This window comes from Geotrypetes seraphini, chromosome 12 (assembly GCF_902459505.1).
Source record: "Geotrypetes seraphini chromosome 12, aGeoSer1.1, whole genome shotgun sequence".
Lineage (NCBI taxonomy): Eukaryota > Metazoa > Chordata > Amphibia > Gymnophiona > Dermophiidae > Geotrypetes > Geotrypetes seraphini.
This window is the reverse complement of record NC_047095.1, coordinates 111,558,729-111,586,433: the sequence shown is the minus strand read 5'-3', so window position 1 is coordinate 111,586,433 and position 27,705 is coordinate 111,558,729. Positions and strand designations below refer to the sequence as shown.

Here is a 27,705-nt window from a genome sequence, read left to right as displayed (position 1 = left end):
TCAAGTCCAAGAGAAAGGGGGCGGGGTCTTCAAGTCCCAAGAGAAAGGGGGCGGGGTCTCTGCGGGGTGTTCAAGTCCAAGCGAAAGGGGCGGGGTCTCTGCGGGGTGTTCACGTACAAGAGAAAGGGGGCGGGGCCTGTGCGGTTTATTCGCAAGTCAGGCAGGAAGCGGGTTTCTGTTATTGCTCGAGGAGGTATGTTGAAATGGAAGAGAGTAAACATCTTAGGCATTCCCTGCAGGAGGGTTTATTTCATTCGTTCTTTATACCTTACTGTGGATAAGGCGTTTGAGAGAAAATAGGGGTTCGGATTTTAACCAGGCTAGGATTTTGTAGCTGTGATCTCACCATAGAGCAGGGGTGTCAAAGTCCCTCCTCGAGGGCCGTAATCCAGTCGAGTTTTCAGCATTTCCCCAATGAATATGCATGAGATCTACTAGCATACAATGAAAGCAGTGCATGTAAATAGATCTCATGCATATTCATTGAGGAAATCCTGAAAACCCGACTGGATTGCTGCCCTCTGGGAGGGACTTTGACACTCCTGCCATAGAGGCAAAATAAGACTGTGTGACTCACCCTCCCTCCCGGTGCAGAATAATTAAATACCTATGGAGACCCAGCCAGGTTGTCAAACTCACCATCACCACCACCCCAAATGTGGGTTGGTGGTCCTATTTTGGGCTCTGACCCACAGTTTAGGAAGCTCTGTCCTAGACTGATTGATTGATTTAAAAACAACCTGCCTATCTACAAATCTAGGCAAAGAACAATAAACAACTAACAAATGACAAAATACATAAACCCTCCTAAAATATCTAAGCATCATTGCACAATTACAAAATATATCTTCAGAACACTTCAATGCTAGTAGTCACAAACTAACTGAAAAAAGCAGAATTTCATACATACAGTTTGTGCCAAAAGATAAGATTAAAAGATAACTTCTAGTTCGACAGATACATTATTCCTGAACCTTTGGATAGTCAATCTATTCCCACGAAAAAGATTTTGTAGAGAGTTGGGTTGTCCTCCACTTCCTCAGTCGTCTCTGTACAAGCAAGATGGTAGGAGCCTGTCTTTCTCTGCAGTTGTGTACTGAAAGTGAGAGACGCCCTTCTCCCACCCTCTTCTCCACCATCCCTCCCTTTCCCCGTACCTCTTCAATTTCACCAGTGCGAGCAGCATCACCAACTTGCTCACTTTGGGTTGGCTCTCCCTCTGATGTCACTTCCTAGGTGCGGGACCCGGAAGTGACATCAGAGGGAGAGCTAATGTGAAAGAGCTAGAGGTATAGTGAGGGGAAAGTGGAGGCTCAGGTGGAGGGGGACTGAGAGGGGGGAAGCTGACGCCACACACACACACACACACTGTATCACTGCTTTTCTGCTCCTGTTTATTTTTCCTTTAATTCCTTTCTTTTTTTTTGCTTACCGTTTGTGAGGCTTTTCAGTGTTGCAGAGGATCCTGATCATGGGACATCTCTGGTTGCGGGAGAGCGCAGACTGTAAGGTCAGAGGTCTGCATCCAAGAGGTAGACTGTCTTGCATTAGGACAGCCTGCATTAACAGTCTGGTAACTCAGAGGCTGGTCCCTTGGGAGCAAGGCTCGCCCCAGGTTCTGTCCACAGTGGTCTTGAGTGTAGGCTTTGTGGTGGTTTTTCCAGCATTGGGGTTGACGACTACTACTATTTATCACTTATATAACACTGAAAGGTGTACACAGTGCTGTACATTTTGACATTTAATAGACGGTCCCTGCACAGAAGAGTTTACAATCTAACTTGAACAGACGAGACATATAGAGTTAAAGATATGGAACCCATGGAGAGAGGAGTTAGGAGTTGAAGGCAGTCTCGAAGAGGTGAGCCTTTAACTGGGCCTTGAACACTGCCAGAGATGGAGCCCAACGTAGGGATTCGGGCAGCCTGTTCCAAGCATACAGCACAGCAAGGTAGAAGGGACGGAGTCTGGAATTGGCAGAGAAAGAGAAGGGCACAGACAGGAGGGACTTAGCTGAGTGGAGCTCACCAGGGGGGGGGGACACATAAGGGGAGATAAGTGAAGAGAGATAGGGAGGGGCAGCCGAGTGAGTGCATTTGTAGGTCAGTAAGAGGAGTCAGAATTGTATTCAGAAACAGATGGGAAGCCAATGGACTTTAGGAGAGGGTAATGCGAATATAGTGGCTCTCATGGATTATGAGTCATGCAGCCAAATTTTGGACAGATTGGAGGGGAACAAGATGAACTAAGCGGAAGGCCTGAAAGTAGCGAGTTGCAGTAGTCTAAGCATGCGGTGATGAGGGCATGGACAAGGGTTTTGGTAGTATGCTCAGAGAGAAAGAGTTGGATTTTGGTAATATAAAGGAAGAAGCAGCAGGTTTTAGCGATATTTTGTATCTGGGCAGCGAAGGAGAGAGAGGAGTCAAAGATGTCTCCTAAATGGGCAGAATCCCAGGCAGTTCTGCCCAAGGAGATTTGAAGAGCAGTGACATGGTCCACCCTCCATACTCCATAGTTTTAAAGGGTGTATGTGGCAGTACAAATGCGCATCACTTTTGAGTCCTCGGTGCCAGCAGCAGGCTCATCTGCCCCACCCTAGACTCATGGGACTGCTTTGATATGTATCACTGGTCAAGACTCATGTGCCTTTTGCACTAGAAGGGAAGATTAGGTTCTTACCTTGATAATCTTCTTTCTGGTAGAAAGGTGCATGGGTCTTGATGGCCTGCTCTGTCAGATTTAGCCTGCTTACTGTCTAATCTGCTGTTAGTGTATTTAGTAGCTAAAATCATGTGTAGTACCTGAAGATTTGAGGGTGGCCAATGATTTTGAAAAAGGGTTCCAGGGGAGATCCATGAAATTACAGACTGGTATGCCTGACATTCGTGCCAGGCAAAATAGTGGAAACAATTATAAAAACTAAAATTGTGGAACACTTAGATGACTCTAACAAAAAAAACAGCACTGTGGAGTGGTCTACGTCCCTAAGACGGTCCCAACCTCCACAGCGATGGACCCGGGGCCACAAAAAGTATGAAATTTCAAGAACAAAAAGAGTAAAAATTAAATAATTTATTGATGCCTTTACCAAATACAATATCACAAATAAAAGAATATGTAATCACTGTGTTGTATATTGCTGTATTATTCTATGATCCGACCCTACACGGGCCATGTTTCGGCAGTGTTCTGCCTTCCTCAGGGGTCCTTTAAAATAAAATAAACAATAGATTACAAAACATAGAAAAGGAGGGTCACATACATTTAAAATACAGTAAAACCTTGGATTGCAAGCAAAACATTTTATTACATTTTAACTTGATATACAAGCAGTGTCTTGCAATACAAGCACATACAGTAGACACACATCACATCATCACAACTGAGCCGATGGTTCTTCTCTCTCTGACACTGGAAGAGTGTAGTGACTGTTCTATACAAGCAAAATCTTGCAATACGAGTACATACATTATACACGCGTCACATCATCACAACTTAGCCGATGGTTCTTCTCTCTCTGACGCTGCAGGAGTATAGTGACTGTTCTAAATGAGCGAGGTCTTGCAATACAAGTATGTATAGTATTTTGTATTAAAGTTTTTGGGTTGTGGAACGAATCGTCGAGTTTCCATTATTTCCTGTAGGGAAATATGCTTTGATATATGAGTTCTTTGGATTACAAGCATGCTTCTGGAATGAATTATGCTTGCAAACCAAGGTTTTACTGTATATGAAAAAACCCATAAGACAATATATGTGCAAGTTTTGTGAAGACCAAACAAAAACTGCAGGCTATGTACAAGATGCAGGCAATGTTTATTATACCAATGATAAAATGCAGTAGATATACAACCTTATTATCAACCCAAGGACCCGACATGGTCTGTGTTTCGGACAACACGCCTTCTGTTGGATTTTCTTTTTGTTGCTGTTACACACTGCAGTCTCTGTTGGATTTTCTTTTTGTTGCTGTTACACACTGCAGTCTCTGTTGGATTTTCTTTTTGTTGCTGTTCAAGTTTTGTGAAGGCACACTAAAACAGGGGAAACAAATCCACAAAAATCAAACAAGCAAGAGCAAAAGTGGAAATGTCCAATCAGAATGGTGCACAAAAAGTGTCTTTCAACTCATCTGATAAATCCAAATGTCTTTATTCATCCAAAATAACTCATTCATCCAAAGTAACTCAATGACTCGACGTGATCATGTTTCGGCCACCCGTGTTGGTTTGTAGCGTCACAAGATTCGGAGCAACGGTTTGATCGTTGTGTTTTAGAGCATATTTATCCAATTGATACCCTAAGACTCCCTGATGCAGGCCGGGTGGCCGAAACATGATCATGTCGAGTCATTGAGTTACTTTGGATGAATGAGTTATTTTGGATGAATAAAGACATTTGGATTTATCAGATGAGTTGAAAGACACTTTTTGTGCACCATTCTGATTGGACATTTCCACTTTTGCTCTTGCAAGTTTTGTGAAGAACATAAATACGCATATGCATAATTCACCCAAGCTTTGAACACAGCTAAAGTAACAACAGCATCACAGAAACATCCTACAAATGTTCTGTTTTGCGGCCTACGAGTTTCTGTTTTTCCTGAAGTCATAATGCCACTGTACAGAGCCATGGTGAGACCTCATCTGGAGTACTGTGTGCAATTCTGGAGGCCACATTACCGTAAAGATGTACTTCGAGTTGAATCGGTCCAGCGAATGGCCACTAGGATGGTCTCCGGACTCAAGGGTCTCTCATACGAGGAAAAACTGGGCAAGTTGCAGCTCTACTCTCTAGAGGAGCGCAGGGAGAGGGGTGACATGATTGAGACATTTAAGTACGTCACGGGTCGTGTCGAGGCGGAAAACGACATATTCTTTCCTAAGGGACCTTCGGTCACAAGGGGGCACCCGCTCAAACTCAGAGGAGGGAGATTTGGTGGTGACACCAGGAAGTATTTCTTCACAGAAAGGGTGGTGGATCACTGGAACAAACTACCGGTGCAAGTGATCAAGGCCACTAGCGTGCTCGACTTTAAGAATAAATGGGACATCCACGTGGGATCTCTACGTGGGTCAAGCAGCACTCTGACTTAATGGGGTAGGACAGTAGAGTGGGCAGACTTGATGGGCTATGGCCCTTTTCTGCCGTCATCTTTCTATGTTTCTATGTTTATCTAAGCAGATTCAGTTAAAGAGGAAGCAGTTCCTCCTACTGCTTAAACCTAGGGTTTTAGCGGTGGGTGGAACCTTTTTCTAAAATTTCCTTGTAAATGCCTTATATCCTATGCAAGTGATAGATATGTGTTTCTAGACCCAGTCCAGTTGGAAGACTTTCTTAAGAATAAACCAATACAAGGAATTTCTTAATTTACTTTTACAAGTCTGGGAGGATGTCTAATTGACATTTAAAAGTATGCCACATGTTATATATTTGGTTTAGGGCTCCTTTTATGAAGCCGCGTTAGCCGCTTTATCGCGCGCGACTTTTACATCACCCGCTAACCCCCTGCACTAGCTGAAAAACTACTGCCTGCTCAAGAGGCCTGTATGGATGCTGCGGGGATGGGGAAGGGGGCAGGGACAGTGGTCGCAGGGACGGGGTGGTGACAGGGACGGTGGTAGCGGGGATGGGGTGGGGACGGGGACATATTTTTTCCCCGTGTCATTCTCTAATTGAAATCAGGAACCGATAAGACACAGAATAAGTTTACTTATATGTCGGTTTCTGTGCTGGTTTCTGAGACCCTTTCCACTCTTAGATAGTTGCATTAGCTATCAGCAGCTGTTTAAAAGAACCCATTGGAGTTAGAGCCTCCTTAAGATCATCACATACAATCACACCCAAGTCCTGCTCTTCTGTCATGCACAAAAGTTCTTCACCCCCTAAACCACTGTTCTTCAACCGCCGGTCCGCGGAGGGCCGGCAAGATCGACGAGCTGAAGTCCGCGCAGGGCCAGAGAGATCATGGGGAGCCTCCGACAGTGGCTTTCTACCCTCCCAGCAGCTCTCCTTACTTACCAGCGCAGCGATTGAGGAAGGCAGGCTTGGGGCTTTTGCTGAGCCGCGACGCCTCTGATGATGCAACTTCCTCTTTCCTCAGAGGCGGCGCGACCCATCAAAGGACCTGAGGCTGCCTTCCTGAATCGCGGCGCTGGCAAGTAAGAAGAGCTGCTGGGAGGGGAGAAAGCCACTGTTAGAGGCTGGGAAGCTGCTGGGCATGGTAAAAAAAAAAAAAAAAGGGACAGCTGCTAATGGACCTGGAGGGAAGGATAAGGAGAGATGCTGCTGGGAGGAGAGGAGGGAAAGGAGTCTGGGAAGCTGCTGGGCAAGGGAAAAAAGGGACAGTTGCTACTGGACTTGGAGGGAGGGAGAAGGAGAGATGCTGCTGGGAGGGGAGGAGGGAAAGGAGTCGGAAGCTGCTGGGCAAGGAAAAATAGGGACAGCTGCTAGTGGACCTGGAGGGAAGGAGAAGGAGAGAAGCTGCTGAGAGGGGAGGAGAGAAAAGGAAGGGAAGAGAGTTACTGCTGGACAGGGGGAGGAGGGAAGGGAGAAGGAAAAAGGAAGGAAACAGCTGGCAGGGAGATTAGAGGAGGGGAAGGGGAGAGACAGGAATGAGATGGGAAGGGGGATCAGCAGAGAAATAGAGAGGGACAAAGATGCTAGATCTGGTGTAGGAGAGATAAAAATGAAGAGAGCAGTGAAGCTGGAATGAATCATGTAAAAAGGAGAGAGGGGGCACCGGCTGGATGGAAAGGGGAGAGGGGCATAGAAAGAAGACAAATACCATATGGAAGGGGGAGAGGTCAAACAGTAGATGGAAGGAACAGATGCTGGATTGAAGAGACAGAGAGGGCAGACGCTGGAAGGAAGAGAGTGAAAAGAAGATGAAAGCAGAAACCAGAGACAACAAAAGGTAGAAACAAATAATTTTATTTCTATTTTGTGATTAGAATATATCAGATTTGAAATATATATCCTGCTAGAGCTGGTGTTAGACATAACTGGGGACTGCAAAGTCCAGGCAGTGGCTTAGGGTTCTCTCTGACCAGGGGGCAGTTGCCCTAGTTGCACTCCCCTAACCCTATTCCTGCTATGTGTGACTGCGGTATTCTGTTAACATGATATTTCTGTGTAGCATTCTGTAATAATTTGGCTTATTCAGTTTTCTTGATAGTAGAGGGGATATATGTGAAGGGGAGGGGAGACAGGGGTTTTGTTGATCCTTGCTTTGTATTATTCGTATTTAGAAAATGACAATTGTACAGAATATTATTTCTTTTTATACTTTAATTAAATGCATTCAATATAAATCATAACTGAGGTTTGTACGTATGGGATCAGATGGTTTGCGAGGACCAAGCTCGTGGAGACGGGGCAGAAACGGGGTTTTTAAATTTCAGTCCTAGTAGTTTGCCGGTCCACAAAATAATTTTTTTTTTCCCCGCCAGTCCATAGGTATAAACTGTACCGTTCCTTTGGGCTTTTGCTGCCCAAATACATGATATTGCATTTCTTAGCATTAAATTTTAGCTGCCAAATTTCAGACCATTCATTTGTTGTATGTGTGTGGTGGTGGGGGGGGGGGTGTGATGTTTGAATGGTATAATCGGTTGGGAATGAGGGAACATGGTTAATTAGATGTGGGGATATGGTAAGCTTACTAATCTTGGAGGAAGCTGGATATTTAGTTGGACTGAATGATGGGCCACACATTCTAAGTAGTTTGAGCGTGACATAGGTGATGGAAGCTTTGGGCAAGTTGTGTGGGGAGGCTGTCTGGCCCTGGTCTAATCATTCTTTCCCTTTCAGTATGAGTATGGGGGTTTGAGTGCTTGGAGATCATTGATGGGGTATGAATGCACTGGATCACTGTCTAGTGTAGTAAGTTTGCAGATCTTGACCGCTGTCTAAGCTGGCACTGGGGCACCCAGTGGGGGGGGGAAGGATGGGACAGAGGACCCATTAATATCACGAGTGCGATGCACTCGTTCTGGTTCACCTTTGATGCACTGAGCGGGGTAAGTTTTGTGGGTACGGGTATTGCGGGTGAGGGAGTTATGAAACAAAACAAAAGACACTTGACCCTACCTTCACCCCGCCCCAGAAGCTAACTTTTAAAATTAGGCATGTGCACCTTGCATGCAGTTTGGCAAGGCCGGCTTACTCAGAATCTGACGGCTCTCTCCCTCTTAGCTCCTCGGTGCTACAACTCAATTTTCTTCAGGCCACTGGTAGCTCAGTGAGGTGAGCCTGCTGCTGCCAACCTGTCCCAGAAGCCACTTCTCTGCAGGTTCTGCCTATGCCCGAACGGCCAGCGGCCCGAAGAAAACTGAATTGTAGCACCGAGGAGGTAAGAGAGGGAGAGCCATCGGATTCTGAGTGAGCTGGCCCTGCCAAACACAATTTAGAAATCCCATTCAGACACTTGGACAGGCCTCGAAAAAAGAGGACCTGTCCAGGTTTCCCCAGATGTATGGTTGTACGGTCATGAAATGGTTAACTGTTGTTTAAAATATTGCTCTGGTCTACATAGCTGAAGAAAGTTTACAATCTATTGACTTCATCTGCCTAAAATGTATGTCCCTACCTTACCACATTGTAAGCTGAATAGATAAGAGTTTGAGCCATGATGTACCCTGCCCTTCTGTACATTTAACATTTCTAACTGTAAGAGTTAGATAAGTGACTTGCTAGTGTGAGCTTAGGACCAATAATAATTGTAGAAAAGTTATAGAAGTAACAAATGAAAATTGTAGTTTTTGCATATATTCGTTTGCAAAAAGGGCATAAAAGTCCGTGTATTTCCTGTTTCTGACACTCTAGTAGGCAGGCTATTAACTGCACTAGAGTCCGGTATACCGTAATAAATCTCTTGTACTTTCTTCACGCCTCTGACTTTGTGTGTCCAAGTGACCTTTCATGGTAACCCTACGCGCATGCATCTCTCATCTGTTAATATTCAAAAATTCAGAAATGTATTCATAAACTGTTAGTACATTCAGAGAATGATGAGATTGCTGAAAAGGGTCATATTTCATTCATGAGACACATGGAAAGGGGCATCATATTTAAAGCTTGACACAAGGCATTGACAGTTTTGGCTGAGGCTCTGAGTTTGTTGGGGTTGTTCTCTCTATATTATTTGTCTTGCAGACCTTTAACTTGTACATAAGTTAATTTCTTCACTTTCACTTTGAGTCATTTATGAGCCGGGAACTAGCTCCAGAAAAGGTGAAAGCCAACAGCCGCAGTGTCATGTGGCAGGAAGCAGTTTATAGATTCACCAGTGAAGTCAGCTTCAGATATGCTTCCGGCTGAAAACAAACGGATTAAATGCACGATAGAGTACGACTTATAGAAGTATTATAAGGACAGCTGTGAGATCCAGAAGAGAGATTTACTGTGAGACTCCAAGAAGGGCTGGAGCTGCTGTAGTAATAACATACAATTTCCCTGTAAGTAATGAGATTCTGTTTAAAAAAACAAACCCCACCAATGCATATAACTTCCTTTTGTTTTATCTTTCTAAGATTATCTCCCTAACTAGATCCTTCCTCAGTCCTGACAGAGCTACAAAAATATCCTGTCATAGGCGTCAGCTCTGTGACTGCAGTGGACACTTGTCTTTCACTCGGTAAAGATTTATTTTTGTTGAACCAGTTTCTGCTTGAAAAATTGAATTCTTGTCTGTAGCATCAACTGAAAGTAAAGCCCTGAAAGCTCATCTTTCTTTCCTGTTCCCACAAGGTCTCAAAACTGAAAAGTGAGAGCTCAGTCATCCTGTACCATTACTGTTACTGACATAATTGTGATACTTGCCAGTCTTATTGTTGATAGTAAGTCAGCCTAGAGGAAAGGAGGGACAGGGGAGATATGATTCAGACATTCAAATGCTTGAAAGGTATTAACGTAGAACAAAATCTATTCCAGAGAAAGGAAAATGGTAAAAAACCAGACAGATTAATTTGAGGTTGAGGGGTGGTAAACTCAAGAGTAATGTTAGGAAAGTCTTCTTTACGGAGAGGGTGGTTGATGTGTGGAATGCGCTCCCGAGGGAGGTGGTGGAGAAGAAAACGGTGACAGAGTTCAAATGAGCATGGAATGAACACAGAGGATCTCTAATCAGAAAATAATGGGTATACGTTGAAGAACATAAGAATCGCCACTGCTGGGTCAGACCAGTGGCCCATTGTGCCCAGCAGTCCACTCCCGCAGTGGCCCGTAGGTCAAAGACCAGTGCCCTGACCGAGTCTAGCCTTACCTGCGTACTTTCTGGTTCAGCAGGAACTTGTCTAACCTTGTCTTGAATCCATGGAGGGTGTTTTCCCCTATAACAGCCTCCGGAAGAGTGTTCCAGTTTTCCACCACTCTCTGGGTGAAGAAGAACTTCCTTACGTTTGAACGGAATCTATCTCCTTTCAACTTTAGAGAGTGCCCTCTCGTTCTCCCTACCTTGGAGAGGGAGAACAATCTGTCTTTATCTACTAAGTCTATTCCCTTCATTATCGTGAACGTTTCAATCATGTCCCCTCTCAGTCTCTTCTTTTCAAGGGAGAAGAGGCCCAGTTTCTCTAATCTCTCACTGTATGGCAACTCCTCCAGCCTCTTAACCATTTTAGTCGCTGTTCTCTGGACCATTTCAAGTAGTAATATAACCTTCTTTAAGTACGGTGACCAGTGCTGGATGCAATATTCCAGGTGGGGGCGTACCACAGCCCGGTACAGAGGCATGATAACCTTTTCTGATCTGTTCGTGATCCCCTTTTTAATCATTCCTAGTATTCTGTTTGCCCTTTTGCTGCCACCGCACATTGTGCGGACGGCTTCATCAACTTGTCGACCAGTACTCACAAGTCTCTTTCCTGGGGAGGTCTCTCCGAGTACTGCACCAGACATCCTGATTTTTGTTACCGACATGCATCACCTTACACTTATCCACGTTAAACCTCATTTGCCATGTTGCAGCCCATTTCTCAAGTGTATTTATGTTACGTTGCAGGACTTCGCAATCTTTCTGTGTCTTCACTACTCTGAATAACTTTGTGTCGTCTGCAAATTTAATCACTTCGCTCATCGTTACAACTTCCAGTACTGGGCACACTTGCACGGCCTGTGTCCCGTATATGGACGTTCAGTTGAGGGTGGGCTGGGTAGGGCTTCGATGACTGGGATGGTTAAGATGGGCTGGAGTGAGCTTTGATGGAGACTCCAGTAGATGGAACCTAAGCACATTACCGGGCTGAGCTCTGAGTTTCTGGCCCAGAAATATCTAAGAAAAAGGACCATTTAAACTAAATAATTAATTTATGGAGCATATATGGTTGGGCAGACTGGATGTACCACTCAGGTCTTTATCTGCCGCCATTTACTATGTTACTATGTTTATGTAGAAAGAAATAGTTCAGCTAGTGACTCTATAAAATTATTTTATAGCAAAGCCATCTATTTTGTTATGAAGTGATAGTCAACAGCACATCAGTACTGGAAATCTCTCCATCCAGTTCAATGCTTTCTTCCTGGATCACTGTGGATACTGGGGGAAAAAAAAAAAAAGTACACTGAACGCTATTCTATAAACAGCATTCCAAGTTGGGCTCTGTTTATAGCAGGGGTGTCCGACCTTTTGGCTTCCCTGGGCCGCATTGGCTGAAAAAAATGTTTCTGGGGCCTCACAAGCGCGCAAACGCTGCAGCAAGACAGAGGAGGGGGCCGGCAAGACGGTAAACACCCGAGGGCAGCAGAGCAAAACACTGCAGTGCCCTGGACCGGGTCCGTACAAAATACTTCACGGGGCCGCATGCGGCCCTCGGGCCACAGGTTGAACACCCCTGGTTTATAGAATAGCATGGAAGCACCTGGATCCGTGGAATTACACCAACTGGTGTAAAGTCTCATGCATAAGTTAGGCGCAGATCCCCCGAATTCTATCATACTGCGTGCATCTTTAGTGAACGCCCCTAACCTGCCCATGCCTCTCTCAAACGCACAACCCCTTTTCAGTTGGGCGCTAAAAGATTTGTGCGTGCATTTTACAGAATGGCGCTTAGTAAGACGTGCGTGCAAATCTTAATTGGAGCCAATTAACTGCAATTATTGGTAGTTATCCGCTTGTTAATTAAATTGCATTTGCAACTTGAACACATGCCAATTTGCACGCGCAGGTTTGAGCCATGTACAGAATCTGGGGGTTAGTATATCTTGTTAAGTGAGCAATACTGTGTTGCCTAGTCCTGGAACATTTATAAAGAACAAACAAACATGAATGATTCCAAATTACCTTTAAACCAGATTGTGGATACAAATAAATATGTAGGCAGCTATATTTTTTAAAAATAAAAATGATGTTTAAAACCTTTTTTAATGGCTTTTATTAATTAAGTTGGTGCCGATACCAGCACCTAACTTAAGGCACAGTGGGCCAATTTGTCTATCTATTAGAAAGAAGATAAGGTAAGAACCTAATCTTCCCTTTTGAAAGGGCTATCGGGAATCATTTGCCTCTTTGTGGAGGATACAAAACTCTGCAACAGAACAGATTCCCTGGAAGGCATGATACGTAGATAACATGATCTTTATTTCTCCCTCATTCCAGATTGTCCATCTGTAAGCCTTTAAAACTTGATGCATGGGGGTCTTTGCTAGGGGAGAAATTCTTTTAAGTGGACCTATTTCTGATGGGCTTCAATATCTTTTTATCTTCAATTGTCTCCTTCTGAAGAGACCATTAGAAGGCAGAAATGGCCAGGAATGTGCTTTTGAGGCACCTTGAGGAGCTGTTGATGGCCGAATTCAATAAATTTAAGACCAGCCTGGGAGACGTTCCTCTGATGGAAGGGTATTCCAACATCCCAAGAAGCAAGACTGAAAAAGCTGATGCCACAGAGATAGCACGGCTGATGATACAATATTATGGAGAAGAATATGCTCCAGAGGTGGCTGTGCACATACTACATGAAATTAACAAGAAGGACCTGTCCTCCAAACTCAGAGATGCCATAAGTGGTAAGTAGACCAACAGCATTTCCAAGTGCTCAACCATGATAATGGCAATCATGATGACATATTTCAGATTTCCATAGTTTCTAAAGTCTTGAAAACTTTGGGAAGTATTATTATAGCGTTTCTTTGTTTTTTAACTTCTCCTATATCTTGTTTTGATAGGTTGAGCATGTATACAGCAGTATGATTGCATATTACCATGAAGCACCTCCTTTTGGTAGAATCTAATACTGCAATCTTCCCTCTAAAGGTGTGAGTGATTTTCCCAATGGTCTTCCTGGTTGCACAAGTTCATTGGCAATAAGAGTCCGATTCTTCAAACAATATTAGCAATACAAAACATTGTACTGTATATTTCCACCAATGATTTTTATCTCAAATCCTTTTGTAGTCCAACTTTAAAAAGCACAGTCGCAACTTTTAGCTGAAGTCAGGCTTCAGCCTAACTCTTCATTAGAAAGTTTATAGTCTTATGTAATATGAGATTAGTGTTTTGCCTAGGCAGTCACCTCATTTATACCCAGAATATTTATTTGTTGGGACCAAAGCCAGGATCAGAATGCTCTGGGAGACCCTGAGTAGTTTTCATATGCTCTGGGCGCCAGTAGGCCCCAGCAGCTAAGCAGGCCAGTAGGCCCCAGAAAGCCTAAGCAGCTTTCATATACAGTACTTCACTCCACTCCACTTTCTACTAAGCCGGTCCATTCTAAAGGCTGTATTCTGAGCCAACTATTACTTAAGTAAAGTCTTTTGTGCAACAAATATAGAAGCAGAATTCAATACGAGATTAATAACAACAGCAATTAGTTACAAAGCCTCTGATGCTTGATACCGTAACCCTTAGAGAAAGTCCAAACTTCTTCATCTCTTTAAGTATATGCCTTCTACTGTGGGTAGCAGAGCAATGAAGATCAGTGAAAAGTCCAGTTACAGTTATGCGATAGCTTAGCTTCACTGAGGGATTCTAAGGCTCTGATGCAGTATCTTTTAGATTGCTGGTCCAATCACTGATATTAAGTATCGGTGATATTAAGTGCGTGGTCTTTGTTATGAGGCATGTATCTTGGATCTTATAAGAGAATCATCAAAAGATTGAGTACCATTCAGAATTCAGTGGTTCACCTTATTTTTGGTCTGAACCCCCTCCCCCCAGATCATGTCAGCCCTTATTACAGAAAATTGCATTGGCTGCTGGTGGAGGCTAGAGTTATTTTCAAGTCTGCCTGCATCTGCTTTAAAACTTTGACCGGTTCTTATCTTTGTTCCCACTTTGAGCTGGCTACTAAACAAGATGAAATCAATGGGGTTGGGTGAGATGATAACTGCATGGGTCAATGATTGGCTGAGTGGTAGACTTCAGAGGGTGATGGTCAACGGTACCCTCTCTGAAACATCAGAGGTGACCAGCGGAGTGCCGCAGGGCTCGGTCCTGGGTCCTCTCCTTTTTAATATATTCATAAGGGACTTGACACGAGGGCTACAGGGTAAAGTGACATTATTCACCGACGACGCAAAACTGTGCAACATAGTAAGTGAAAGCTTTTTACAGGATAGTATGACACAGGACCTTCGTACGTTGGAAAACTGGTCCTCGACATGGCAGCTAGGCTTCAATGCTACGAAATGTAAGGTCATGCACCTCGGTAGCAGAAATCCGTGTAGAACTTACACCTTAAATGGAGTAACATTAGCTAGAACCTCAGTAGAACGAGATTTGGGAGTAGTCATCAGTGCAGACATGAAGGCTGCCAAGCAGGTAGAGAAGGCCACATCCAAGGCAAGGCAAATGATGGGATGTATCAATAGAAATTTTGTCAGTCGGAAACCAGAAGTTATAATGCCGCTGTACAAAACCATGGTGAGACCTCATCTGGAATACTGTGTGCAATTCTGGAGGCCACATTACCGTAAAGATGTGCTTAGAGTCGAGTCGGTTCAGCGGATGGCCACTAGGACGATCTTGGGGTTCAAGGGTCTCTCGTACGAAGAGAGACTGAGCAGACTGCGGCTCTACACTCTTGAGGAATGCAGGGAGAGGGGGGACATGATTGAAACATTTAAAATACATCACAGGACGTGTCAAGGTGGAAGATGACATCCTCTTCCCCAAAGGACCCTCGACCACAAGAGGGCATCCGCTTAAACTCAGAGGGGGGAAATTTAGTAGTGACACCAGGAAGTATTTTTTCACGGAAAGAGTGGTAGATCACTGGAATAAGCTTCCGGTGCAGGTGGTCGAGGCCACCGGCGTGCTTGACTTTAAGAGCAAATGGGACATGTACATGGGATCCCTACCTAAGACGATTCACTAGCATCTAGACTTATTGGGGTGGGTCAGTAGTGTGGGCAGATTTGATGGGCTATAGCCCTTTTCTGCCGTCATCTTTCTATGTTTCTATGTTTCTATACTACTAGACATTTTCGTAGAATTCATTTGTTCGCTTTTCCCTCATCGAAATGTTGTCTTTATAAGAGATTTCTAGACAGAGAATTCTCATTCCAAGCTGGTAAAATGAATGCTTGGCTAAGCGAAATGGTATTAATAGCCTTTTCCTACCAATTCTTTAGAAAATCTGTAAAGACCCATCTATTCGATAAATTTGTTACCTCATAATGCATTTTTTGAATCTCTTCTATTGCCTGTATTGACTGTATTTCACTCGTTGTCAGTTCTGTTCTTATTGTAAACCGCTTAGAACTGTTTTGGTATTGTGGTATATAAAAATAAAGTTATTATTATTATTATTAGATTCAACTGGAATATTAGCGACTCCTCAGGAGTAAAGTTTCTCTATCAGCCCGGTGGATGTTTCTGAACATCCAAACTTGCTTAGTTTAGACTAATACAATGGTACTAATCTTGTTACTACTACTATTATTAATTATTTCTATAGCTCTACCAGATACACGCTGGGTCAGCGGGGATTTTAGGGCAGCAGGAGAGAGTGGGCATCTCTCCTGCTGTAGGGGGGGCGGGGGTTGTGTTCGCTGCTACTGCAGGGAAGGGGTGTTGTGATGCAGCGGAGAGAATGGGCATCTCTCCCGCTGCATCACAACACAGGGCTTTCTAGCAGTCTCTGACACTGACCAGCACCCCTGGACCAGTCGCTTATTTTTGTCGGCAAAAGCTGACGCCACTCTTTGAAAATGGCTCAGCATTTTTTTTTATAAAGAATCCACCGGAGGGCTCATTTCAATGTTGAAGAGCCCATTTGCGTGTCAGTGTCGGAGACTGCTAGAAACCTTGCTAAAGACAGAGATAATCCCTTTTGATAATCCGCCGCTAAACTGTGTACAGGCTAAACCGCTGGAAAACAGTTTAGCGATGGCGTTAAACTTTTGAGAATCTTGCCCTTAGTTTGTGGGCTTTAATTTGAATAGGGGTTTTCTGTGTTCTGCATATGTGACCAAGGCCAGATGTTCTGATAGGAATGAATGATGAGAAGCATACAATGTGCTTTGTGTAGTTTAATTTTGTGGTTAACCATTATGTATTGTTAATAAGTTTTATTGTGTGTGTATATATGACAAATGAATGGACAAAAATGGTATTACAATTAGTAATATTATTATTATGGGGGCAGGGTCATGGACAGAGCTTGGGCAGGTCTGGGGCGGAGTTTTTGGGCCCTCTCAAAAGTAAAAGTGTTCTGCTGCCTATGTGCTGTACTACTGTCAGATAAAAGTTTTAAAAAGCCTCTTAATTTTATCATATGTGATATGCACATGAAATGAATTGCAGCTGCACCCGCTTCTCTTCCAGTCTCTTCAGAAAGAAGCGAGGAGAGAGTGATGAAGGTGGGAACGACAGCACCCTTTGCTTCCAAACGACGAAGGAATGAGGTGACCGTGAAAGGTCAGTGACCCTAATAGTTTTCTCTCTTTTGCAGCAGGACCCTCCTCAGTCCTCACACCACTCATGTTCAGGGTCTTTCAGAAAAATCACAGGGTCAGTGCAATTTAGGAGGCCCCAAAGTCCTGAAGATAATAATAATACAGGTATAGAAACAATTTTCAGAATGCAAGCCCCTTTTCTATATGAGGCATTGGCTACAATGCCCTGCTGGCCCTTCTTCGATAGGGCCTGTTCATATGTATTATGTTTTTAGACAATACTACTTCCATTCTTATCATCAAGCAGCGACGTTCATATCATATAGGTAGGTATTATGCTATTAGACAATACTTCTTCCTTTCTTACTTCTTATCACCCCCTATTGCCAAAGTAATCAACCCTTTACCTGAGTGACAAACAAGCAAACAGACCGTGGCGAGAAGGGGAGATGCCGTAAACATATTTGTGGAAAGGGAGCCCCCTCATCCCTTAAAAGGAAAATCTTTTCTCCTCACATATATACTGTAGGTGGAGAAACTCCAGAAGGATACCTTATTACAACAAGATTAACTTAAGGGAATTGAGACTCAGATTCTAAATACTAACCTTGGATTTTCATATGCTCCTCGCTATAACCAGGGATTATCCAGCCCTCCTCTCCTGGAATCTGAGCACTGACTGTAATTATTAAACCTTCCTTCTGTGGGAACAGAACTCTGCTTCCAGCTGTAGGATTATCAAGCTTTACTACTTGAAGGACTGAGCTCTGACTCTAGGCAAGCATCTAACTTTGCATCCCAATCAATTAGCTTTCAGGCCCCTGGAATCCAGCCCCATGAGATTGCAATAATGATCTCCCCAAACCACCCTTCCCAGAATGATCCTACGAAAATGCATAATTGGACATTGCTTTTTAATATTAAACTATTTTTAAGTGTAGATGGACCCAATATAAAAATGATTTAACCAAGCATTATTAAAAATGGTTTAACCAGTTAAATTGCACTGAGTGTGTCAGGGCTCAGGAGTGAATATTCATCAGGTTTTAACCTGGCAGAGCTGCTGAAAATCCTTCTGACCACTGTGACACAGTGCTGGGGAGCAGAAGTGTATCTAGAGAGGTTGGTGCCCAGGGTAGTGGGGCCTGGCATTACTGCGCTGTGCACCCCCTGCTCTTCCTTACCATTTGAGCGCTCCTCTACCCTTGGCCGCTTGAGCACTTGCTGCCCACGTACCTCTTGAAATGTTCGTCAGCTCGAACAGAGTCTTCCACCTGCTGATCGCACCAGCCTCGACTCCCTTATGACATCACGTCCTGGTTAGGGAAGAGTCCTGGCCGGTTAAATTGGGCTGCAAAAATCAGAGGGAACGGTACAGTTTATGGGGTGAAGAACTTATGTGCACGACGGAAGAGCAGGTCTTGGGTATGATGATCTTAAGATGGCCAAACAGGTTGAAAAGGTGACAGCGAAAGCTAGAAAAATGCTAGGTTGCATAGGGAGAGGTATTGATGCCTCTGTATAAGACTCTGCTGAGACCTCATTTAGAATATTTGGAACAATTCTGGAGGCCGCCCCTTCAAAAAGATATAAAAAGGATGGAGTTGGTCTTAAGAAGGCTACTAAAATGGTGTGTGGTCTTCGTGATAAGGCGTATGGGGACAAACTTAAAGATCTCAATCTGTATATTTTGGAGGAAAGGCGGGAGAGGGGAGATATGATAGAGACGTTTAAGTACCTACGTAATGTACATGTGCATGAGTCGAGTCTCTTTCATTTGAAAGGAAACTCTGCATTGAGAGGGCATAGGATGAAGTTAAGAGGTGATAGGCTCCGGAGTAATCTGAGGAAATACTTTTTTACGGAAAGGGTGGTAGATGCGTGGAACAGTTTCCCGGAAGAGGTGGTGGAAACAGAGATTGTGTCTGAATTCAAGAGGGCCTGGGATAGGCACTTAGGATCTCTCAGAGAGAGAAAGAGATAATGGTTACTGTGGATGGGCTGACTAGATGGGCCATTTGGCCTTTATCTGCCATCATGTTTCTATGTTTCTATCCACTGATACTGAGTGGCACTGAATGCCATTCATAGTTAATGCCATTGAAAATCAGCAGTAACCACCAAACTGAGAACCAGCTATTTTGTGGGCAGATCTGACATACAGTCGGGTCTCCTGAAGCAGCAGAGGCAGGCTTTGAACAGGCTGTCTGCTGCATCATCAGTGAGGACATTCCATTGAGAACATCTGTATATCAGCCACCTAGTCCTCAATCCATACCTTTACATACTATTGTTTGGAGAATCATTTCAGAAGGGATAGTAGGTTTGGCCAATCAGTTCTACAAAATGTATTTTCTACTTAGAAGCCAACTTCCCTTCAACTCTTTTGATTTCACCAGGCTCATGGTAGTTCTCAATAACCCTCTTCTCACATGATCCTGGCAGCTAGGGAGTCCCATATGTGAGAATACGCTGCCCGCTTGTCTTTGGATAAAGCCTAGGTATCAGGTATTCTCGCAGGCAGATATTCTCACAACCTTCCCACCTCCCCTCATTGGCTTCTTAGCTTTGTTACTGAACTGACAGTCCCACGAGCCAACGTCGGGTGGGAAGAGGCGTGCAACTTTTAAAATGACAGTCCACTTTTGCTCTGTCTGAGCCAGGCTCCATGGATGACATCACCCACATGTGAGAATATCTGCCTGCTGTCCTCAGATAACGCCTGCTACAGGTGAGTAACTATGCTTTTGGGGCTCATTTTCAAAAAAATATAAACATCCATAAAGTGGCAACCCTACTCAGGACACACTTAGGCCATCGAGGTTTCAGAATATCTACATGAATATGCATATGATTAGTATGCTAAGAGGCCCTGCAAGCAAATCTAACAGGCAGTGTGTGAAAATCTATCTCATGTATATTAATTGTAGATATTTTGAAAATCCAATTGGCTGGGTGTGCCCTGAGGCTGGACTTGAAAGGCTGTGCACTATGTGACTTCTTGGCCTGCTGAATGATCAAACCAATCTTCTCTGACTCTTATCTCTAGGATTTTCAAATCTTCTTCCCCTGAGAGCCGAGCCCTGACTATGCCTAGGATTATGACTCTCTTCTTCCTAAGGAACTTATTCTACCATCATCTAGAGATAAAATTTTGATGATAATCCTGAGAATATGAAGCTCTCTGACTCTTGGAATAACACTATGAATGTGACAGTGGGTTTTTTTTTTTTTTCTTTCCTCAGCAAATGTGATTCTGAATCCCGACACAGCATTTCCAACTCTCCTGCTGTCTGATGATGGGAAAAGTGTGAGACTGGGCAAAATAGCCCAGAACCTACCCAACAACCCTGAACGGTTTGACTTCCGTCCCTGTGTCCTGGGAATGGAGGGGTTTACAACAGGAAGGCATGAGTGGAAGGTAGAGGTAGGGAGTGGGGTTTGTTGGACACTGGGGGTTGCCAGTGCTGCATCAGAGAGAAAAGGATATTTGTACATGTCACCTGAGGAAGGGTTCTGGGTTTTGGAGAAGAGTGATAACACACTTCGAGCTCTTACTTTCCCTCGAACTCCTCTGTCCCATCGTCAGATCCCTGAGAAAATATTAATTTCTTTGGACTATGAGCGTGGTCATCTGACATTCTTTGATGCTAATGAATTTACAACGATTCTGTACATGTTCGGTTACCCATTTCGAGACCAGCTTTTCCCCTTCTTCATGACATGGGACCAACAAATACCAATCAGAATCCTATGAAACCCTCGCTTGTTCCTTCAAATTTATTGAAAAATATTCTTTTTAATTGTTTTGGCACTCTCGGTTGAAAGGACTTGGACATAAACTGCAGCATCCAAGTGCCACATAAAACTAAAGCTATGATTTTTAAACCTTTTTCTCAAGACCCAATGTGAAAAAATCCCTCTTATCCCATAAAGATGAGGGCCAATAGCAGCTAGGTATAGATATGTCAATCAAGCAATTACTAAAATTAGACACTGATATTCCTAAGTCGTTGTAAAACATTATATAAAATATATATAAATATGGTTTTAAAAAATCAGGTTGTAAATGTCATGCACTTACAATTCTATCAATTTTCAGTGCCAGGTTTATAGTGCACAACTGCAGGGGTGTGTGCATGTGGGAAGGCCATGGTCAGGTTAGAAACCTGGCGCTTAGCTTATAAAATCATGGCAGTTACGCACACAACTGCAACTTGTAATCGAGAACATTTACACCTGCCATTGACATGGAATAAGCAACAACATGTTGGCATGTAAATGCTGACTTATGCCAGTACTCTACAAGGACAAATTACATGCTTAGACTTTGTACTTAGAACTCAATTCTATATATGATGCACAAATTTGGGTGGCGATAAAAATGAGTCCTGAGCACTATTCTAGAAATGGCGCTTAGAAGTGGACACCATTTATAGAACAGTGTTTGGTGCTGGTTCTATGCCCAATTTTGGATGCGAGGATTTACACCAAGTAAATCCTGGTCTAAATTCTTGTGCCTAGAAGCTGGCAGCTCTATCTGACATGTCGATAGAGTGACCCCATACACCCCAACCCCCATACCTTCTAATGAAGACTGGCAGGAGTGATGCCCACTCCCTCCTGCTGACAGGTCCGCCTATTCAAAATGACAGGCCTTCCCCTTCCCAGTGCATCCTGGGATGCACTAGGATGGGCCTAAGGTCTTTGATTGGCTCAGGCACATAAGGACCCTCCCCAGGGGAGGGGCTTCAGGTGCCTGAGCCAATCAAGGCCTTAGGCTTCTCCTAATGTGTCACCGGAATGTACTGAGAAGGGGAAAGCCCACCATTTTGAAGAGGTGGGCCTGCTGGCAGGAGGGAGTGGGCATCCTTTCTGCTGGTTTTCATTAGAAGGTACAGGGGGTCTGGGTAGTGGCAACTGAGGCAGGAGGGAATGGGCAGGCATCCCTCCTGCTCATATTGAAAAAAAAAAATATGGGGGTGTGGGGAGGGTGGCATGGGGGGGCTCGATCGGAGAAGGGATGGGGCATGGATGGGAGGGATCAGTGGGATGGAGAAATTTTTTTAATGGTCTTTGGGACCTTTACAGGCAGAGTGGGCTGTCATAGCCTTACTTTCGTGTCAGTGCCTGAGCCAATCAGCATTCAGACACTACGACAGCTCAAAGTTTGCACAGGAAACAGTACGTTTCCTTGCTGTGCATTACATGGAGTGCATGGGATTCTCGCCGGAAAAAGGTATAACCCCCACCCCCAATCCTGCTACACTTCTGTACCCTCCTTCCTCTTATAGTCCCCCCCTCCATCCCCCAGAGTCAGAACGTGCCAAAAGACCTTTTCTGGATTCCTGTGCGCAAGGTGTTTAATTTCAATGAATGCAACTGTGGGTTGGTTTTAGATCTCTCACTTGATTTGCCAGAGAGGGTTCAGCCAGTCTTGTGGCTTGTGTGTAGGGGATGCCTAGTCCTGCTTTTCTTATGGACTCCAATTGAGAAATCAGAACTACAAAGCCCTTGCAAAACAATAAAGGAAACCCAATCTTCTTCACTGCTGTCCTAGCGGCACGTTCCTCTGATAGGGAAGGTGGAACTGTATAGAGCAGTGGTCTGAAACTCAAACCCTTTGCAGGGTTTGTAGGTACTTGGAGGGCCTCAGAAAAAAAGTTAATGTCTTATTAAAGAAATGTAAATTTTGCATGAGGTAACAATTCTTTATAGTTTATAAATCTTTCCTTTTGGCTAAGTCTTAATAATAATATTGTAATTTATAGCTAAAGAGACATATGTTATAGTGGGAGTGTGTGGCACAGGGGTTAGAGCTACAGCCTCAGCACTTTGAGGCTGTGGGTTCAAATCCCTCACTGCTCCTTGTGACCCTGGGCAAGTCACTTAATCCCCCCCATTGCCCCAGGTACACTAGATAGAATTTGAGCCCACCGGGACAGATAGGGAAATATGATAAAGTACCTGAATGTAAACAATTGGTAAATAAAAAAATATATATATGATAAAGAAACTGTTTTATTTTACTTTTGTGATTATGATAAACATACTGCGAGTTTGAGACCAGTGGTATAGACCAGTGTTTTTCAACCGCTGTTCCGCGGCACACTAGTGTGCCGCGAGATGTTGCCTGGTGTGCCGCAGGGCCGCCGGGCCCGGAGCTGACAGGGGGCCCGAGGCAGGGGCGCCAGTAGCTCGCCAAGGCAAAGTGAGTCGATCACCCAGGACTCACTTTGTCTTGGCGATCTAATCTATCGAGCCGATAAGTCTTCTTCTCCCCGACGTCAATTCTGCAGTCGGAGAGGAAGTTCGGGCCAGCCAATCGCTGCCTGGCTGGGCGGAACTTCCTCTCCGATTGCAGAATTGACGTCACGGAGAGCATGCGTCGGCGTCGGCTTTGGGGCCTGTTATCCATTGGTGGGTCCTGTTCCCTGATGGCAGCGGCAGTGGCAGTGGCTTGGGGAACGGCAGGGAGAAAGAAAGAAAGGGGGCAGGCAGGGAAACAGAAGGAAAGAAGAGAAACAGAAAAAAAGAAAGAAAGGTCAGGGAGAGAGGAACAAAAAGTTGGGGGAGGGAATGAGGTGTGGAGGAGAGAAAGCATACAGGCTGATAGAAGGGAAGAAAGATTGGATGCACAGTCAGAAGAAGAAAGTGCAACCAGAAATCACCAGACAAGGTAGGAAAAATGATTTTATTTTAAATTTAGCAAAGTGGAGGCAGTATTACCACAGTTTTCAAAGGAATTTGCCCAAATAACTTAATAGTTAACTGGGTAAATTCCCAGAGATGAAAACTTCCCTTCACTTACTATGCACAGTTCTGAATTTATATCTGCTGTCTATATTTTACAATATGGTCACCTTTTACTAAACCGCAATAGTGGTTTTTAGCGCAGGGAGCCTATGAGCGTCAAGAGCAGCGCTGGGCATTCAGCGCAGCTCCCTGCGCTAAAAACTGCTATTGTGGTTTAATAAAAAGGATGGAGGGTATATTTGTCTATTTTTGTATGCTATAAAAACCAAATACAGAGAGAGACTGAGAGCTGTTGACGAAGAGCTACGTGTGTGTCTTTCTTCGATTCCAGCCAGAATATCAGCTTTGTGTTCAGCCAAACAGGCCCAGGTTTCGCACTGAATAAAGTATTTTATAATTTTTATTTCGTAATAAAGTAATTATAAAATACTTTCTTTGTGTTTATTTGATTCCTATTCAAGAGAATTACTTTATATATAGTCAATATAGGCAGAGAGTTAAATTTTTTAACATTTTCTAATGGTGGTGTGCCTCGTGATTTTTTTCATGAAACAAGTGTGCCTTTGCCCAAAAAAGGTTGAAAAATACTGGTATAGACTAGTCCAGGGGTAGGCAATTCCGGTCCTCGAAAGCCGGAGCCAGGTCAGGTTTTCAGGATATCCATAATAAATATGCATGAGATAGATTTGCATCTCAAGGAGCCAGTGCATGCAAATCCATCTCATACATATTCATTGTGGATATCCTGAAAACCTGACCTGGCTCCGGCTCTCGAGGACCGGAATTGCCTACCCCTGGACTAGTCGACAGCTAAATACGCGCAGATAATGCGCAAATCTCGCACCTTATATATATATATGCAACATGTGTGACACTGCTATATTAGACCCGGAACAGAATAGCTAAAGCCCGACAGCTCCATCAGTTCCCTAAGGCTTAAGCGATAGAGCCATCGAGAGAAACAGCAAAGCGGAAGAGCCGCCGCGCATTTCCCTAACAGCGACCTCGTCCGCCGTTGCGCTTTAAATTGTGACGTCTAAGACGCCTCCCGCGCTGTAACCCGGACGACCAATGAGAAGCGTGATGGGGGGGGGGGGGAGGGCGGAGCTCGGTCGCTTGCTTCCGCCTTTTTAACTGTTTCTATGGCGACGGAGCGTCGGGGATGCCGGAAGTAAGTTTTCATATCCACCAGCCCAAGAGCTTGCTGATCTGCGCCCTGGCCCCAGCACCTTAGATCCAGGTAACGGGAAACGGGACCGAGGGGGACGGGAGACTATGGGGATAGAAGCAGCAGAGTTGGCCAATGGGAGGGGGGAAGCCAGCAGCCAGCAGCAAGGTAATTTCTGGGCCAATCTAGTGTATAGTATGGAGAAGCAACGCTTTTTTTAAAAAAAACAACAAAATAATATCCGTCTTCTTTTCAAAGAGTTTGGGTAAGGTAGAAAGAATCCCAATTGAAAGTTGATGTTATCTTTTGGGGAATAATAAACATCCGTAAAAATACATGAAAACAATAATGTTATTAAACAATCTCACATCATCTATAACCAAGTGTAACTGGACAGCTATCCTTGAATTTTTCAGTAAACTGTTACTGTTTCATCCGGATCCGTCTCCTGTTCCACTTTCTTTTCCTTCATACTTTTTCCATGTGTGGATTTTTTTGTTTGATCAAACAATGTTAACCTACTAGTCCCAATCTGGCTATTAGCAGGGCCAGTTATTAAGATGCATTAAATATGTTATTTGCCTTTAAAGCACAATTATTTTTTTTTTAATGCAACACAAGTAAACTAATAAGATCAAAATGCACGCAGCACATATTATTTTGCAAAATGAATAAATACAGCTTGCAAGAAACCTTGTAAACTGTGTTATTCCCCAAAAGATAACATCAACTTTCAATTGGGATTCTTTCTACCTTACCCAAACTCTTTGAAAAGAGGACGGATATTATTTTGTTGTTTTTTTTAAAAAAAGCGTTGCTTCTCCATACTATACACTAGATTGGCCCAGAAGTTTACAAGGTTTCTTGTAAGCTGTATTTATTCATTTTGCAAAATAATATGTGCTGCATGCATTTTGATCTTATTAGTTTACTTGTGTTGCATTAAAAAAAAAAATAATTGTGCTTTAAAGGCAAATAACATATTTAATGCATCTTAGTAACTGGCCCTGCTAATAGCCAGATTGGGACTAGTAGGTTAACATTGTTTGATCAAACAAAAAATCCACACATGGAAAAAGTATGAAGGAAAAGAAAGTGGAACAGGAGACGGAGACGGATGAAACAGTAACAGTTTACTGAAAAATTCAAGGATAGCTGTCCAGTTACACTTGGTTATAGATCATGTGAGATTGTTTAATAACATTATTGTTTTCATGTATTTTTACGGATGTTTAATGTTTAACTCTTGCCCACCGCTTTTTTATTTTTTACCCAATTCCCTTTTTCTCTTACCTCCATCAATGCTATATTTCACAGTTTAAAAACTGAAGCTAACCTTTTTTTTTTTTTTTTTCTTATTCTCTCACTAAACCACTTTTTATTATCCACTAGCTGATTACCCAGCGTTGCCTGGATATTTATTTATCCCAATCATCTGTTGTTTTTGATCATTTTTTTACATGCCATCCCCTTCCCACCCCCACAGTATTTTTCCCCAGATAGTAAGTCATATGTATACCAAATTTGGTTGAAATCTCTGCATGTGTTCCAGAGTTATGCTGGAACATCATTCAGCGAGGACAAAAACTATGGGTTATACACTAATATCTGTAATTTTTAAGAACTTTTACATGTCACCTCCTTCCCACCACCACAGTATTTTTTCTCAGTGAGTGATTTGTATACCAAGTTTGGTTGAAATCTCCCCATGCGTTTCAGAGTTACGCTGGAACATACATACATACACAGACACACAGATACATCCAATTTTATATACAGTATATAGATTTCTGTCTCTCTTTGCCACTCGTCCATTTCTATTCATTTTTCTCTCTTCCTCCCTATTTCTCTTTCCCTGCTCCATCTCATTTTCTATTTCTTTATCTCTCTATTTCTTGTACCTTTCTCTTGTATTTCTTTCCTCTAGCTGATCTCTTGTTGATCCTCTCCCTCTTTAATCTCTTCTGATACAGAAAGATTTGGACACAACCATGTCTTTGGTAATATCAGAAACCCCAGAACCTGTGGGCCCAGAGTCTTGGAGAGAGGCCACTTATAATATAGTTAAAGTGGCCAGTGATCTGGTTGAGAAATCTGGCAGGGTGATTACCACTGCTCCTGTTCATCGAACTCGCCCCAGGAGGAAATATGCAGAGGAAACAACCCATGAAGGAGTGGGAGGTGAAGTAGAGAAAAAGCAACCCTCCAAGAGTGGGAGGCACAGTGTGGATGCAGCCAAGCCAGCACCAGCAGGGGATGCAGGCAGCAAAGACACAGGCTGGATTTCCCACCTCCCTCTCCCATTTTTCCGGGACTTCGTAGCAATGCAGAATAACAGTTTTGTCCATGACTACAACCGTCAGACTCGGGTGACACTGGCCCGACTGCAAAGGGCAATCATATATGTCAATGATGAACTGGGCAAGCTGCTGAAGGAGAAGGAGGCATTGGAACATACCCTGGCCAACGTCCGTAAGGACATCCTAACCAACAAGCAGAGCGTCACTCTCAGGACCTTCCGGCCCATCTCTGAGAAGGTGGGGAGGTGTGCTGTTTATATAGATTCCTGTAGCAGAGGGTAATGGTGATTTAATGTTTGCACAGGAAGAACAAAGGCATATTGCAACAAATATAGTGGTTTCAAATTATCAAAATAGAGAAATGAGGATTTGAGGGCATCTGTGTTTTGCCTGTTTTCTTTGCCTGTTCCCTTCTCTTATTTACTTTGTATTATATTGCCCTTGCTTTTCTCCTGTTTGCCCCTCTCTCTCTTTAGCCTCTAATTTCATCATTCATGTTATGGGTGTAATAGGTTCTAAAAGTATTATTCTCAACAAATAGGAAAAGTTTTATAACTCAGAATAGCACTACTAGAATACAGTACTCTTAAATGTTGTAATATACCGTTATACCACAGTTTGGAGGAGTCAAGAAGGCTTGAAAGC

General features: G+C 43.6%; 2 protein-coding genes across 5 annotated transcripts in view; both read left to right on the top strand.

Moving 5' to 3' along the window:
- The first annotated feature begins 155 nt into the window (after nucleotides 1-155).
- Nucleotides 156-21,496, top strand: LOC117346074 (butyrophilin subfamily 3 member A1-like). Of its 4 annotated transcripts, none has more exons than XM_033915376.1 (4): nucleotides 156-193; nucleotides 12,722-13,005; nucleotides 16,766-16,858; nucleotides 20,082-21,496. In XM_033915376.1, the coding sequence occupies exons 2-4, from the start codon at nucleotides 12,741-12,743 to the stop codon at nucleotides 20,591-20,593; spliced, it is 870 nt and encodes a 289-aa protein (XP_033771267.1). In that variant the 5' UTR covers nucleotides 156-193; nucleotides 12,722-12,740; the 3' UTR covers nucleotides 20,594-21,496. The 4 variants fall into 4 exon arrangements, with proteins under 4 accessions (XP_033771267.1, XP_033771268.1, XP_033771269.1 ...); XM_033915377.1 differs by lacking the exon at nucleotides 156-193 and adding an exon at nucleotides 9,264-9,458; XM_033915378.1 differs by lacking the exon at nucleotides 156-193 and adding an exon at nucleotides 9,519-9,637.
- Nucleotides 21,497-24,716: 3,220 nt separating this feature from the next.
- Nucleotides 24,717-27,705, top strand: part of CCDC105 (coiled-coil domain containing 105) — a 44,515-nt gene continuing 41,526 nt past the window's right edge. Inside the window, exons 1-2 of the mRNA XM_033915284.1 lie at nucleotides 24,717-24,832; nucleotides 26,734-27,297. Coding sequence (XP_033771175.1) covers nucleotides 26,752-27,297 — 546 coding nt within the window. The 5' untranslated portion in view covers nucleotides 24,717-24,832; nucleotides 26,734-26,751. The remainder of the gene's footprint in view (nucleotides 24,833-26,733; nucleotides 27,298-27,705) is intronic.